Source organism: Jaculus jaculus, chromosome 4 (assembly GCF_020740685.1).
Source record: "Jaculus jaculus isolate mJacJac1 chromosome 4, mJacJac1.mat.Y.cur, whole genome shotgun sequence".
NCBI classification, from domain to species: Eukaryota; Metazoa; Chordata; class Mammalia; order Rodentia; family Dipodidae; genus Jaculus; species Jaculus jaculus.
The window spans coordinates 38,209,091-38,224,934 of NC_059105.1; the positions used below are offsets into that span (position 1 = coordinate 38,209,091).

Below are 15,844 nucleotides of genomic sequence, written 5' to 3' on the forward strand. Positions count from 1 at the left end.
TACTTCCCTAAAATCAGAAGCACAAAGTGCCACATGCATCTGAAATTTACCTGCAGTGGCAAGAGGTCCTGGCATGCCCATTCTCCTATTAAAAACAATATTTATTAGCCGGGCCTGGTGGTGCATGCCTTTAATCCTAGCACTCGGGAGGCAGAGGTAGGAGGATCACCATGAATCCAAGCTCAGCCTGAGAGTACAGAATGAATTTCAGGTCTTCAGGTCAGCAGGGGCTAGAGTGAAACCCTACCTCAAAAACAAACAAACAAAAAAAAAAAAGAAAAAAAAAGCAGAAAAAATATTTATTTATTTTGCAAGCAGAGAGAAAAAATGACAATGGGCATGCAAGGGTCTCTAACCACTGCAAATAAACTCTAGATGCCTGCACCCCTTTGTGTATCTGGCTTTACGTAGGTACTAGGGAATGAAACTCAGGTCATTAGGTTTTACAGGCAAGTGCCTTTAGTGCTGAGCCATCTTTCCAGCCCCCATTCTTGTTCTTCACCCCCCTTCCTGAAAATAAGAAAAAAATTGGGGGCCTGGAGAGATGGTTTAGCAGTTAAGACATCTGCCTGCAAAACCTAAGGACCCAGGTTCGATTCCCCAGTACTCACGTAAGCCAGATGCACATGCCAGATGCACATGGTGGCACATGCATGTGGAGTTTGTTTGCAGTAGAGGCCCTGGTGTGCCCACTCTCTATCTGTGTGTGTCTGCCTGTCTCTCTCTCTCCCTCTGCTCGTTTCCTCTCACTCCCCATCTCTCTCAAATGAGTACATAAATAAAATAAAAACATAAATGCTTGGTGTAGCTGGGCATGGTGGTATACACCTTTAATCCCAGCACACCCTACCTCAAAAAATATATATATAAATTTTGAAAAAGTTGGGTGTGGTATTGTCCTAGCACTGGGAAAGCCAAGATAGGTTGATCTCTGGGGTGCACTGGCTCAAGCAGTCAGTCAGCCTGTTTGACAAGTTCTAGGACGTGAGAGAACCCGATTTAGACAAGGACTTGGTCAGAGCCTGAGGAACGACATCCAAGCTGCTCTGTCTTCTGGCCTCCCCATGAACATGTGTTATGTCCACGTGTATGTGCACCTCCACACACACACACAAATGAAAGAAAGAAAATTTAAAAAAAAAAAAAAACAACTAAACAAATAAAGAAGCAAAGCACTTCACCAGCCAGATCTGCACAAAGAATCAGGTACAGGATTCTTCACACCCACTGAGCAGCTTTGAGATATGTTTATCTATATACTTTTCCTTTTCTCCCATTCTCTCCCATTTCTTACTCTTCCCCAGGCAAACATAGCTCTCAAACTGTTTTTCCTTCAATCTCTGAATTTATTTATTGCACAAATATTTTGAAAGTATGACTATATAGCATGTATATCCAGGTGTTTGGTACACATCAGAGAGAAGATTGTGTCAAAATCCTTGTTCCCGTGAAACTTGCCTGTTACTGGGAGAGATAGAAAATATACAGTAAGGGCTGGAGAAATGGCTTAGTGGTTAACCGCTTGCCTATGAAGCCTAAAGACCCCAGTTCAAGGCTCGGTTCCCCAGGACCCATGTTAGCCAGATGCACAGGGGGGCGCACGCGTCTGGAGCTCGTTTGCAGTGGCTGGAGGCCCTGGCGCGCCCATTCTCTCTGTCTCTCTCTCTCTCTCTCTCTCTCTCTCTCTCTCTCTGCTTCTTTCTCTTTCTCTGCCTGTCACTCTCAAGTAAATAAAAATAAACAAAAAATTTTTTAAAAAAGAAAATATACAGTAAATATAAAACATTGGAACGTTGTATATGGTAAAAGAACAAGAACAGGTAGGTCATGGCGTGGGGTAAAGGTAGTGCTGGGTTGCAGCTGAAAACATGGTCGAGGTGGCACATGCCTGTAATTCCAGCACTTGGGTGGCTGAGGAAGGAAGATCACAGGTTCAAAGTCAGCCTGGACTACAAATGTCAGCGAGTGAGTGAATAAATCAATGAATGAATAAGAAACTATGGTAGAAGAGTCCATTCATTCAAGACATTTATGGACGACCTACTATGTGCAACACATTGGTTTTGGAATATATAACAGTGACTAAAATAAAGATATGGACTGTGCTTTCTAGTAGGGGAGGAAGAATAAATATCATAAAAAAGTAAAACATAAATTATTGAGCACGCAATCAACTGTTAACACGTGTGAGAAGCATGGAGCAGGTTAAGGGGAATTTGTGGCCAGGGACGCTTGCCTGTTAGATTGACGGCTATGCCAGGTTAGTAGGCTTTGCAGAGAAGTGATGTAGGAGCAAAGCCTTCACAGAAAGAATGGTCTGATAGGATGTTTGCCAGCTGAGACAGACAGAAGTCTGGAAAGGGCGTGTGCCTGGTGTTTTTAGATTACCCCTGATGCTAACAGCATCCTTCTCTCTTTTACCCAGCCTATAAAAAATGCATCATTTCTCATATGCTGAACAAAATAAGGTTTCATAGCCTTTCCGCTCTCTGGTGGTATTTTATCTCCTCCCTTCTTTTGGGGAAGATTTAAAGGATGTGCTGGTTCTGACCCGTCTTTAATCCGTAATGTTTGCCTTTCACCACTATGCCAGCTGTTTGGCTGCAGGTGGACTCTCCTGACATTTTGTCCAGTAGCTACAGAGTCTCGGAATGCTCTTCAGAACACCCATCCCACAGAAGGACTAGTTTTCTTCTCTTTCACCCCAACACTTCCTCTCTCTACCGATTTCTATCAGCTTGCGTTTGCTGTCTTTTAATTCTATATTCTGTTGCCGTAACAAAATACCTGGCCCTGGATATTTTACGAGGGAAGAAGTTTATTTGGCTCACAGCTGGTGAGCTAGAGGATCAAAACAGTGTGGAGCCGGCGTTTGCCCTGTTTGCCCGCTGTGTCACACCGTGTCAGAGACAAGGAAGGGGAACGAGCTGCCTGTAGAAAGAGGCAAGGATGTGTTGAGGCTTACTTCATAACAACCAGTTCTTTTTTTTTCTTTTCATTTTTTTTATAACAATCAGTTCTTGAGAGACTAATTTACTCTGCGAGACTGGCATTAATCCCTCCTGAGGGTAGTGCCCCCCACATCCAAAGACCATGCACCAGATCCTAACTCTAGTACCACCACACTGGGGACTTTTAGCATCTTGTAACATGTGAATCTGTGGGACACAAATCACATCCAAACTAAAGCATTCTCCTTTGACAACCCTTCCTCCAAGCTCCTAAACACAGGCCCCCGTACAGTTCTCAAGCGCTGTCTCTTCGCACGTGTTCTGTTAGGCAGTCACATCCTGGTGACTTCAAGGACCATCAGCATTCAGCGAGGCCCAAATACAGCCAGTCTCCATTTTCCATGATTAGGCCAGCAGTTCTGTCTGATGTACACATACCGCAAACTTAACATGACTGAAAATGAGCTCATAACCTTCTCTCCCAAACTAATTATTTGACTATAAATGATGTAATAAGTCAACCAGGCTTCCAGACTGGAAACTTTCCAGCCATTCTTCACAGCCCACTGGCCCCACCACCTCCACTAGACCTCACAGGCAATTAGCTGCATATATATGTGTGTGTGTGTGTGTGTGTGTGTATACATATATATGTATATATATTTAAAAATCAGAGAAGGGAGATATGTGCTACGTGACACAATGGGAACAAGGAGAGATAGAGGGGTCCAGTGATCCCCAAATCCATCTGCAGGGTACTGACATAAAAGAATGGAATGCTTCACAAATTTATGCTAATATTCTCTGCATCATTTCAATTTCAGTATACATGGTGCTAAAGTACATACCCTCAGAGAAATATTTTTTAAATTTATCTATTTATTTGAGAGAGAGAAAGAGGCATACAGAAAGAGAAAGACAGTATGGATGTACCAGGGCCTCCTGCCACTGCAAATGAACTCCAGACACATGTGCCACTTTGTGCATCTGGCTTTACATGGGTACTGGGGAATTGAACTCAGGCCTTCAGGTTTTGCAAACAACCACCTTTAACCACTGAGATATCTATCCAGCCCCCTTAAGGGAGATATTAATCTTTGTGCTTCTAGTGCCTAGATGTTTGTCACATAAATCAATGAATGGATTAGAACAGTTATTTATATCTTGCTCCATTTGAGGCTCTCATACTATCTTCAAGGTTAGTGCTTGCAATGATGATGACAAGAAACTTGGGTAAATTCCTCACTAAGCACCTCAGATCTTGGATCAGTAAACCATAACCCACTTGAGGATAGGGAAAAGATAGAAACACAAAACATGAAGCACAGAGGCTCTGAGGAGATGGGCTAAAATGACACTACCCTGGGGTTTGTTTATGAAAGGTGTCAAGAGTAACAAAAGATGTCAGATGCACCTTCAGGAAAAGACCTTCTGAGGTATTTGGTTCTAAGAAACATAACTGCTCAAAAGGATTTATTTTCTTCTAGAAGGTAATCTCCAGTGATTTCTACCACAGATTTCACTTTAAAAAGGTGAAACTTTTTTCCAAGGTGTTATTAGGTGCTCACATTTAACACATCAAGATATGTTAGAGGTTATCAGTACTCACTTTCATTAAAATCTTGGCACTCTGTCAACTCTGCCCAGTGGAAATTTCCACAATGATGGAAATGTTTTTTGTCTACACTGAGCAGCATGGTGGATACAATGTATGCTGTTGAGCCTTGCAATGTGTGATTGATGAACTGATTTTTTTTCTGAAGTTGATTTAATAATTTAAATTGAAACATAAACAGTACCTGAAGCACTACATTGAACAGTGTAATCTATGTTTTACGTTTCCTCATGCTTATTAGGAGAGCATAAGTTACATTGTAGTAACAAATACCTCCAAGATATTAGTGGCTTAAAACAGCATAGCAGTTAACCTTCTTGTTGCTGGGACAAAATGCCAGAAGTAGCTTATGGAAGGAAAGGGTTTAGCTATGGTCTACAGTTTTGAGTGGACATTTCATCATGGTGGGTAAAGCCTGGCAGAAGCAGATATCTGGGTGTCACATTTCTACATCAGCAGGGAGAATGTTACACAGAGCCTGTCCCTAGCGACACACTTCCTCCAGCAAGGCCCCTCCTCCCAAGGGCTTCACCAGCCAAGGATTAAGCCTGAGGCTTTCCCACTACATGCTCATCATATGCCTTTGGCCAACCCTGTCATCTCATCTATTTCCCCAACCTGGGCTCATCTTGAGTGCTGTTACTACCTGTAACAGAGTGGAAAACAAACCAACAAACAAAAAGCAGATCTAGAGGACTTTGCTCTGGCAATACAGTAAATTCCAGAAGTGACACAGACCACTTCCCTCACAATATGTTGGCCAGAGCAAATCACATTGCCTTTTCCACCCATATAATCATGGATGCCCCAAAGATGGAAATTCTGTGTGAGTAGAATTTTTGAGTAAGAATGGCTAGTCAAATTGAACAAAAATAAATTCTATTTTTTTAAAGCCAAGTATATTTCCCCTTCTTCTTCTCCTCCTTCTTTTTGGCTTTTTGAGGTTGGGTTTCACTCTAGCCCAGGATGATCTGGAACTCACTATGTCGTCTCAGGCTGCCCTTGAACTCACAGTGATCCTCCTGCCACTACCTCCCAAGTGCTGGGATTAAAGGCATGTGCCACCATGCCCAGCTAAAGCCAAGTACATTTCCATTAAAGGAATCAACAAAATAATTAGAGGAAAAAATACATGAATACTAAGAATGTTTGTTTAAAAAAATTAAAGACTGGGCTGGAGTGATAGCTTAGTGGTTAAGGCGTTTCCCTGGAAAGCCAAAGGGCCCAGGTTTGATTCCCCTGGACCCATGTTAGCCAGATGCACAAGGGGGCGCATGTGTCTGGAGTTTGTTTGCAGTGGCTGAAGGCCTTGGCGTGCCCATTTTCTCCCTCCCTCTTTCTCTCTCTCTCTGTCAAATAAATAAATAAATTAAATAATATGAAAAAATCAAGGACCAAAGGAAGTCTTGCATGTTTTAGAGTCTTATAACTTTTATTGATTAAGCTTTTGAGTAAGCAAATCCATTAAAGGCAGAAAAAAGAAATGGCCTGAGCATAATTTTCTCCTCTATTACCATTAAAGGGGCTAACTTAATTTAGATTAAAAAGAAGAAGAAGAAGAACTCCTTTCTTAGGAAACAAACTGAGTGTACCTGTTCTTAGAGGTCAACTGTTCTAACCTCCAACATGGGTATCTCTCTACAGCTCTCCGTATCATCACAGAAGCAGAGAAAGGGCACCACTTTTGTGAGAACATAGCTTATTCATGGATACGCTAAACCGTTCAGGACTTCCCCATGTGCCAAAAGTAGCATCTGTGAGCTTTCAGTCTGTCCTAACTGCAGCGCAGGGCCAACCTCTCCGTATGTGACAGCCCTCCTTCTAGAAGGAGCTTCTCTGGACCCTGGGTTTTCTCTTTCTGCAGCTGTTCCTCCATGTGGCTTGGCCCACACGCCTGGCTTTTCCTGGTGGCCCTCCTGGGAGAACACAGGGGAGCTGGAGGGATGCTAAGGAACACGCAGGCGGGCGCTAGAGGACAGAAACTACAAAGAGTGAGTATTTGTATCTGGTGCTTGGTGTATTTCTCTGTGCAATGGCAACAAGACGCCCCTATATCTAAGCATTGTTAAAACAATTATACAAGGTCGCACCTTCAAACTAATAGGTGCACAATAAATATTTATTTCAATGATACTTCTTTTAAAGTGTGATATGTGGAATTCAGGCTAATAATTTAAATGTGGTCTGATGGGTAGAGAGTAAGCTATTTCCCTTCTTTGGGGCATCATTTTAGGCCTTTACTTTTGCAGCCTGAAAAGATCAGCATTATCTGTTGGGTGTAGCCAGGTTATAGTCTTAATTCACATTGTACTTAAAAGTACCAATTTCCACTAGGTCATAAGCTTACTGAAGTTGTAAGCACTTTAAGCCCAACATGTTAGTATTTGAATTGGATAGACTTGGATAGGACTGAGTATTCCTTGGGCTTGGTGCTCATTAACTTCTAGCCAGGTCCAAATCCTTTGAGTCACGATCCCATGCGGCAGCTCAGCAGCCTCTTTAACACTTGTACAATATACAGATCTGATAGGGATGTGGTTTCTGCAAAGCTCACACAGCCAGACCCAAACTCTGGCATATGAACGTGGAGGAGGCATTTAACTTTTCCAAGCCTCGGCTTCACCTTTTGCACGGGGCACGCATACATTAGTAATAGCGCTCACTTCAGTGAGGTGTAGGAACAAGGTGGATACCTTCTCTCACTTTATCCAGGTAATTAAGAAGAACAGTTGACCAGAACAAAACTCGCACGTGGGTCCTGCGCCCCACTCCTGCTAGTGTCTCTCCAGGTTGCATGAGAACTGTTCTCGGGGGCACAGCGCCTGCCAGCCCCCTTATCCAGCACACACTGCCTCATCTTTCAGACACACGTGCGCAGGCTACGTCCACTGCCTGACTTACATGGACAAAGGCAGGTTTCTCTGGACAATCTGGATGCATTGCTCCTTTCATCCCAGACACTGGCTAGACAGTTACCGTTTCTGATTCTCTCTTGACTGGTTCCTCTTTGTCTTTCTAAAGGGCGTAGGGTGGTTTCTGGTTTCCAGGCTACTGCATTTCCTGAGATGATCCCTAGGTGAAGTAATCTGAGTCTCCCTGGCTTCTTTCAGAAGGGGTGATTGGAAAAGGGTGCTGCATGTGTCAGTGGGCACAGGTCTACTCCGGGGTCGTGCGGCCGTGTCCATGTGCCCCTGATGGTGCCACAGGGCTCCAGTTACATCTTCTGGAGCTCTCCTATCTCCATTATCAAATGAGGGCTTAGGTTCCTCATTGCTTTTTGCCATCACCACAGGCAATTAGGATTTAGTAGGGGGAACTGAAATCCAATTCTATGTAGCAGCTCAATCCAGACCCTGACAGTCTGGCTGGGGTGAGGCGGAAATGCATGCTGATGATCTGGGGAGAGAAGAAAGAGTACCCCCCCACCCGCCACCCGGAAGTCATTCCAAGTAGTCCTCAGCAAGTCCTTCTGGTGACAACTTTATCCAAGAGACCATTTTCCCTGCCGACTTCTCGAAACTACACTAATCCTCTCTTCCACAGAAGGCTGTTGGCTGGGGGAAGTTATAAGTGCACACAAGCCTAACAGGCCTGAGCAAGCACCACCTCTGGCTGAATCCTTCCAGTTGCGAGTCTCCTACTCTGTCCTGCTGGGAAAAGGCCCAGGGAAATGGCTGAAAGGGTGTAGAAGTTCTCTTCTCAGACTCTCTTAGTCGACGGCTAATGTTTTGGGCAATGACACTCTAGCAAACACCTTCCGTTGCTTTCTCTTTCAGAATTAGGTGCTGCTGTCTTGAAGACCATACTTAAAATGCTCCGGGTCACAGGCAAGAGGATGAAATTTCTGATCTGGACTGGAATTCGACTTGAAGCGTCTTCGTAAACGGCAGCAAATGGAAACTGAAACAGCTCAGGTAGTGCCCTGAAAGGAATGAAGAATGAACAAGATCAAACGTATGACCTGGAGACTGCACTGGACAAGGAAAACTTGCTCAACGTTATTTCGAAGTTACTGATGGAATTATATATATCATAGAAAACGTGATGATAAAAGAGGGGCAGCATCTAATCCTTTATATATATAGATATGTATATGTATATATATATATATATATATATATATATATATATATATATATATACACACACACACACATATATTATTTATTTATTTATTTGAGATATACATATATATATAGAGAGAGAGAGAATGGGTGTGCCAGGGTCTCCAGCCACTGCGAATGAACTCCAGATGCATGCGCCCCCTTGTGCATCTAGCATACATGGGTCCTGCAGAATCGAACTGGGATCCTTTGGCTTTGCAGGCAAACACCGTAACCGCTAGGCCATCTCTCCAGGACCACATCTAATCCTTTGTGATATGAACTCGGAGAGCTTTAAAAATAAAACCTGTCAGTGTACAAACTACAGTTGTTCCCCCGTCCTCTGGTGAAAACACACCAAGCACTGAGACGGCCCATGAACAGAGTCTGCCACCATGCCTGGCGTGTGGGGTGCACACAGGAAAGTTGGTTCCTCTCCACTTCCCTGTCGTGGACACCAGTATAAAACGTTTTTCATGCCTGAACCTGACATTCTTGATGCTCTATCAAGAGTCTTAATTTGGAAGAATTGCTGCCAGTTACCAAGTCCTAATGCCTCAATTTACATTTTGACTCCCTTGAAAAATGAATATCTTAGCATAAATTCAATTCAGCGGAAAAGATTTACAGGCCTCCAGTGTCCATATGATTACAGCTTTTAGTCTCTTTAACTCCAGCACTCTCAGATTTTACGGATCCCAAGCCATTTATTAAACAGTTTAATTGCTCTAGCTTTTCCCTCTTGTGGTTCATCTCCTACAGGTTTTATCTCTGAATTAGTACAGAGGCCTAGGGACATTGGAGATTACTCCAGCAGAGGAGGGATCTGCCTCCATCCTCTTTCCATTTCTAGCCCAGACACTGAGCTTCACAGCTCACCCACCTGACATTCTATTGTGACCAAATCATGTCTTTCTGCAGGTACAGTTCTTTGTGAAAGAAGTCCAGGCCAGAAGGGCAGGGTTATATCCTTCCCTTCTGCTGCTCAAATAGGACAAAGTCCATACCAGGGACAACAGCAATACAGAAATGATACTAATGCTAAGGAGCTCTAGCACCGGAGGCCACTTTCATTAGGATCTTTGATAGGGTTGTGGATACAACCCAGTGCTGGAACACTTAGCTAGCATGTGCCAGACCCTGGGTTCAAATCTCAGTAAAGAAAGGAAAACATATCTTTGATACTGTTAGGAAGGATCAACCTTTCACTTTAGAGGTTTGCAATTAAAGTTCATCTTGCTTCTAACTAGTTAATTTTATTTTTTATTATTTTTATTTGAGTGAGAGAAAGAGAGGGAGGGAGAATAGATAAGTGCAGATGTGCCAGAGCCTCTTGCCACTGCAAACAAATTCCAGACACTTGTGCCTTTACATGAATATTGGAGAATTCAACCCAGGTTGGTAGGCTTTGCAAGGAAACCACTGAGCCATCTCCTTAAGCCCCAACTAGTGAATGTTTAATTTTTTTAAATTTTTGAGTAGCGGGGGGAAAGAGAATAGGTGTACCAGGACCTTTCAGCTGCCACGAACTAACTCCGCATGCGTACATCCCCTTGTGTGCACGTACAACATTGCACCCTTGTGTCACTGTGTGTATGGCTACATGGGACCTGAAGATTCGAACATGCATTCTTAGGCTTTGTAGGCAAGCACCTTAACTGCTAAGCCATCTCTTCAGCCCATCTAGTTCATTTTACAAACATCAAAAACTCTTCCCTAGAAAATATTTTACACCATATTCTATTATTGTAGTGCCGCTTGATTTCTAATTGTTATTGTCAAAATACAAACCTAGGGCCAGGCATGGTGGCACATGCCTTTAATCCCAGCACTCAGGAGGTAGAGGTAAGAGGATCACTGTGAGTTTGAGGTCACCCTGAGACTACATAGTGAATACCAGGTCAGCCTGAGCTAGACAGAGAGAGAGAGAGAGAGAGAGAGAGGGAGAAATGACATTGTGATGCTTTATTCCATTATTTTGAAGCCTTCCTTCAGTCCTCACAGTGATCTGCAAATTCTCACTTAGAAGTCTAGCACAGATCCTGGCGTGGGAGAGATGGCCATGCATTCACCTTCCTCCCCCCAGCTTAGGAAATGGAGCTCTGAAGAGGCTGCTAGGCCCCATGTCCCCAGAACTGGGAAGGAAAACTAGACACAAGACAGAGGCAAGCAGTGTTCTCTCCACCTGGCAGCAACAGCCTTTCACAGGACCCTCACTGCTGGGATCACTCACCTGTAACGATCTTGGTGACTCCACTCTTTCTTTTCACCAGCATTTGTTAAACCTGGCTGGGTGGTGACCCTTCCTGTAGGAGGCCAAAAGGTCACACATTTCTGGCTCCAGGCTCACTCCTGAAACTGTAAACAAAGACTCTTCTGTAGGGAGGAAAAAGAGAAAGCACCAACATATTATTTCCTGGGCTCCTTCACTATACATATTTGTTTGTTGTAACATTTGGTACCCTAAGAGATATCCATACAGGCAGTCTTATTTGCTAGTAACTTATACTGATGCACAGGTAACTCATTTGATCAAATCTATAGGTAGTTGTCAAGTGTTTCCTATTAAGTTCAGGTCAATGCATATTTGCCAAATGAATGCTAGAGGGTAGGTTGGGAGAAGGGTTGGAACCAGTGGTGAAGGGATGAAATGCCATGCCAAGGAATCTAGATTATAACCCTGACAAGGATTGGCAATGAGCTTCATGCTGGGCTAGATGAAACTTTGGACCATTCTAAATCCTGTTAGATATATAGACAACAAATGTAAATAAACTCTGAGGCACAGCTTTTATAAATTAAAAAAAAAAAACTGTTTTGGGCTGGAGAGATGACTTAGAAGTTAAGACGCTTGCCTGCGAAATCTCAGGACCCATGTTCAACTTCTCCAGATCCCACGTAAGCCACATGCACAAAGATGAGGCAAGCACAAGGTTGCATATGACCACTAGGTGGTGCAAGTGTCTCGCCTTCCATTGCGGTGACTGAGGCCCAATCTCTCTCTCTTGCAAAATAATAATTGTAATAATAATAATAATAAAAATAACTATTTTGAAATACCTATATATGCTACTGATAGGGATTAGGAGCAAAGTAACTTTCTTTTGCAGGTAATTAGGTAGGGACACAGACCCAAAGAAACACAGGTGCCACCCTACCCTGGCAAGACCAGAGTTCCAGTCTGACTCAATGCAGTTCAAGATGATGGTAAAGTGCAGCTTCCTGTTTCCTTCTATTTTTCCCAGGCTCATCCCCACCGTTGGCAGACCCTGTTTGAGTCTGTGTTCTCCTCCTGGACTTACCAACCAATCAAGGTCCTTCATACACTTGTGAACTTGTCAATGAGACTCATCCTAATTGGATGCCTAATTTATACCAAGATCGGGTCCAGGTTGCCAGGTGAATTGTCGGTATCTTCCCTCTTCTGATCCCTCCAAGTCAGGGGGGGAAACCCTCTTATTTGGGAGCTTTTCTACTTTTCTTCTCTCTCATTGCTACTCTCTCTTAAAATAAACTATCCTTCTTGATGTCTATGTTTTTCAATTCTTTGCTAATTAATTGTAGATGAGAACCTGAAAGCCACTGGTTTGGTGGCTGGGGAGTTCTTTGGGATCCACTGGCTTGGAGAGTTCTAAGCACATTCAGAGCCTCATCTCTTAACCCCACGACATTACCTTCAGTCTTGTACAGTTAGATGTTCCTTAACTCATTGTGATGCTATATCCTGATAAACCCATTGTTATAAGTCCATTGGTTCAATCCCCAGCACACAAAAGAAAGCTATAAGTCAAGATGCACTTGATGAGATCCTATCTCCAACAAACAAAACATTTAATACATCTGTCTAAGCATCATAATTTAGCAACACAGTGTACTGCAGGTTGTGAGATTTTCCTCTCATGATAGCGAGGCTAGGAACACAGTTGCTCTCTGTGGCTGCCTAGTATGAAAAGAGGATATCATTAGATTCTGAAAAGATCAAAAGTCAAAATACAGTAATCCCAAAATACAGTAGTCCCTGGTTCCAAGACTCCTGTATATACCAAAAGACGCTCGGTTGCTTATACACAATGGCGCAGAATTTGCATATAACCCGTGGACAGCTTTCTATATCCTTTAAAACATTTCTTAACTACTTCTACCTAATACAATGTACATGCTCTGTAAATAGGTATGCTGTGCCTTGGAGTGGTGGCGCATGGCTTTAGCCCCAGCACTTAGTATGCTGAGCAGGAGGACTGCCGTGAGTTCAAGGCCAGCCTGGGCTACTGAGTGAGTTTCAGGTTAGCCTAGGCCAGAGTGAGACCCTGCCTCAAACAAACAAACAAACAAAAACTAATTGTGCTGCATTTTACAGAAAATACTGACAAGAAAGAAACCTGTCCATTTTTAGTGCCAAACACATTTTTTCCCCCTCAACTATGTGTGGTTTGTCGAATGCAAAATTGATGAAGTCCGTGATCACAGAGCTCTTAGGCATGGAGGGTCCATTCCATGGCTTTACTGAATGAGAATGGCTCCACATTATTATAGAGTGAAAAAAAAAATCTTGACTGAAATCACTGTCAATCAGGGATGGTCTATTTTGTTAGCTGAGAACTATGGCAGTTTGTGTTTCCACAAATGCCTGGTTTACTAAGCGCTTGTGGGTTCTCAGCGCGCTTCTACTAAAGCGATGTGTGAGCCACGTTCTTCCAAAGTTAACAGTTAGGTAAGGGCTCATCTACATGAGAGGGAAACAAAACTTCCTGCCAGATTCCTGTTAGAGTAAGAGTTGAGTATTCACAAAACACCTTATACAGTTCCTGATATGCAACATGTTTTTATTTTTTAATTAATTAATTTTTTTTTTTAGAGAGAGAGTGTGCCACGGCCTCAGCCACTGAAACTGAATTCCAGACACTGTGCCACCTAGTGGGCATGTATGACCTTGCGCTTGCCTCACCTTTGTGCATCTGGCTTACTTGGGATCTAGAGAGTCGAACGTGGGTCCGTAGGCTTTGCAGGTAAGTGCCTTAAGCACTAAGCCATGTCTCCAGCTCTGCAACATGTTTTTAAACAAATAGTAGCCATTATTACAAGCATTAACATAGCTGTCACCTGGGGGAAAAAACAGCAAGAGGCAGGAACCCCATGTCACCAAAGCATGCGCACAAAGCTTGTTCGGGACATCCTTCTACTGTTTTTCCAAGGCTTACAGTCTGCACGGACCTGGCTTGCTTGAAATGTCTCACAATTTAAACAAAGACAGAAACTTCTATGTTTGGCACACCAAAGGCATAACCCGTCTTAATGGTATTGTTGTCTTGAAGCTGCTCCTACCCAAAGGGAAGAAATATACCAGTGGAGCTGGCCCTGTCCCCTGCTCTGGGCAACCTGTGGTTCTGAGTTCTTTGGTTTGGAATTTCGTATCTGCTAGGTTGGAATGGGGAGGGCATCAAGTTTTGCTGCTATGCATCAGACATTTTCACAGGGATGTTTTATTTATTTATTTATTTTTTATTTTTTTAAATTTTTTTTTGTTCATTTTTTATTTATTTATTTGAGAGTGACAGACACAGGGAGAAAGACAGCTAGAGAGAGAGAGAGAATGGGCGCACCAGGGCTTCCAGCCTCTGCAAATGAACTCCAGACTCATGCGCCCCCCTGTGCATCTGGCTAACGTGGGACCTGGAGAACCGAGCCTCGAACCGGGGTCCTTAGGCTTCATAGGCGAGCGCTTAACCGCTAAGCAATCTCTCCAGCCCAACACAGGGATGGTTTAATCTGCCCCTTTGTATCCCACCTTTTCACTTGTGTCACAGCACAGTTAAAATAAACACAGTGCACACACTACAGATGAAACTCAATTGATTCCAACCTAAGCCAACTTGGGCACTTGTCTCAGGGTTGGTGTCTCCTCTTGTCTTGGGGACAGTGGCATGAAAAGTAGGGATTTCCCTGAGGTTTTTCTTGGGAGAGAGAGAGAAAGATTGAGAGAGGAAGGAAGAAAGAAACACCAGTTAATCAAAAGATTCCAATTTGGTTGTGGAATGCCAGACTGTCCTTCGCAACTCATAGTAAAAGAAAATGAAAAGGAGGGGAAGAAAAAGATAAAGAGAGCTGAGGAGGAGGCTGCGGATTGCTCTTCAGCAATCTCACCAGGGCGAGCCCTTCCACTCTGCTGACTTCTCATTAGCTTACTGAATCTGACAGCATAATTATCACAGCTGCCTAGCTCTGAGAATAAATAAATACGAAAGTGGGTGTTTAAAATTTTTTTCAGAAGGGAAATTCAGTCATCTAGACTGTCAGTGGGACAAGTTTATTTAAAACTTTTAGCTGCTTATGCATTTGGATCATTTCAGAACAAGATAATGAGATAGTTGTCTTTCAGTCTAATAGAGTTCCTAAGCTCTTGGCTGTTGGCTGTCACCCCTTTCAAACTTTGCTTTAACTTTCTTCCTTTAGAAATCTGATCCCGGTGTCTCCATTTACCCCTCCGGTGCTGATAACCTGGGGAAGGCTGGCCGGTGCCCTGGAGTGCAGACAGTGACTTAATGGGATTGAGGGGCTAAATAACCTTTCATAGGCAACAAGATAATCAGATCTCCTTTGCTTGTCTAGAATGGCTAAAAGAGACAGCAAGAGTTACAAAGAGCTTGGGAATTCAACTAGCCTTTCACAATGCCTTGCCAGTTTCCCTCGTCACGTGGGTTTTTGCTCCACACTTACACATCATCAGTCCAGCAACCAGGACTACGTGGGGCATGTGATTATTCCGAGTGTGCGCTTCACAAGGAGTCTGCAATTTCAGCTCACGTGTATGTGTGGAGACTTCATACCTTCAAAGCTCAAAGGCTCACATAGTGCCTGAAATGGAAGCTGCTGGCTAACAGAGTGACTTGTGACTGACCAAGGGCCCAGTCCATGTACATTGCCATTAAGGCAGATGATCTTTCCTTTTGAGTTTAATTAGTGCCTGTTTTTGTTTTCATCTCCCTCCTGCCTCCTGTTCTCGTAGGATTATGCTTATAGAACCTTGGAATAGAATAAACATTGTGTTAAACCTGGGATAAGGGAAACTAGTGTTAGCTAACCAATGACAGAAAATTAGGGTTTGTTAAGGACCATAGCACATTGTGTTTGAGGAAGGAAGAAGTGAAGGGGAAGAGGAGGAAGAGGAAGACGAGGTG

The 15,844-nt window shown here is 43.3% G+C and overlaps 1 protein-coding gene across 5 annotated transcripts in view; it reads right to left on the reverse strand.

Moving 5' to 3' along the window:
• Positions 1-5,979: 5,979 nt before the first annotated feature.
• Cdk15 (cyclin dependent kinase 15) overlaps positions 5,980-15,844 on the reverse strand; it is a 125,555-nt gene continuing 115,690 nt past the window's right edge. For 4 of the 5 annotated variants that reach the window (XM_045148488.1, XM_045148489.1, XM_045148490.1 and 1 more), the window contains exons 13-14: positions 10,903-11,045; positions 5,980-8,488 (exon numbers count right to left, since the gene is read on the reverse strand). In XM_045148488.1, the coding sequence (XP_045004423.1) occupies positions 10,936-11,045 (110 nt within the window). In that variant the 3' untranslated portion in view covers positions 5,980-8,488; positions 10,903-10,935. The remainder of the gene's footprint in view (positions 8,489-10,902; positions 11,046-15,844) is intronic. The other variant, XM_045148491.1, reaches the window with a different exon arrangement.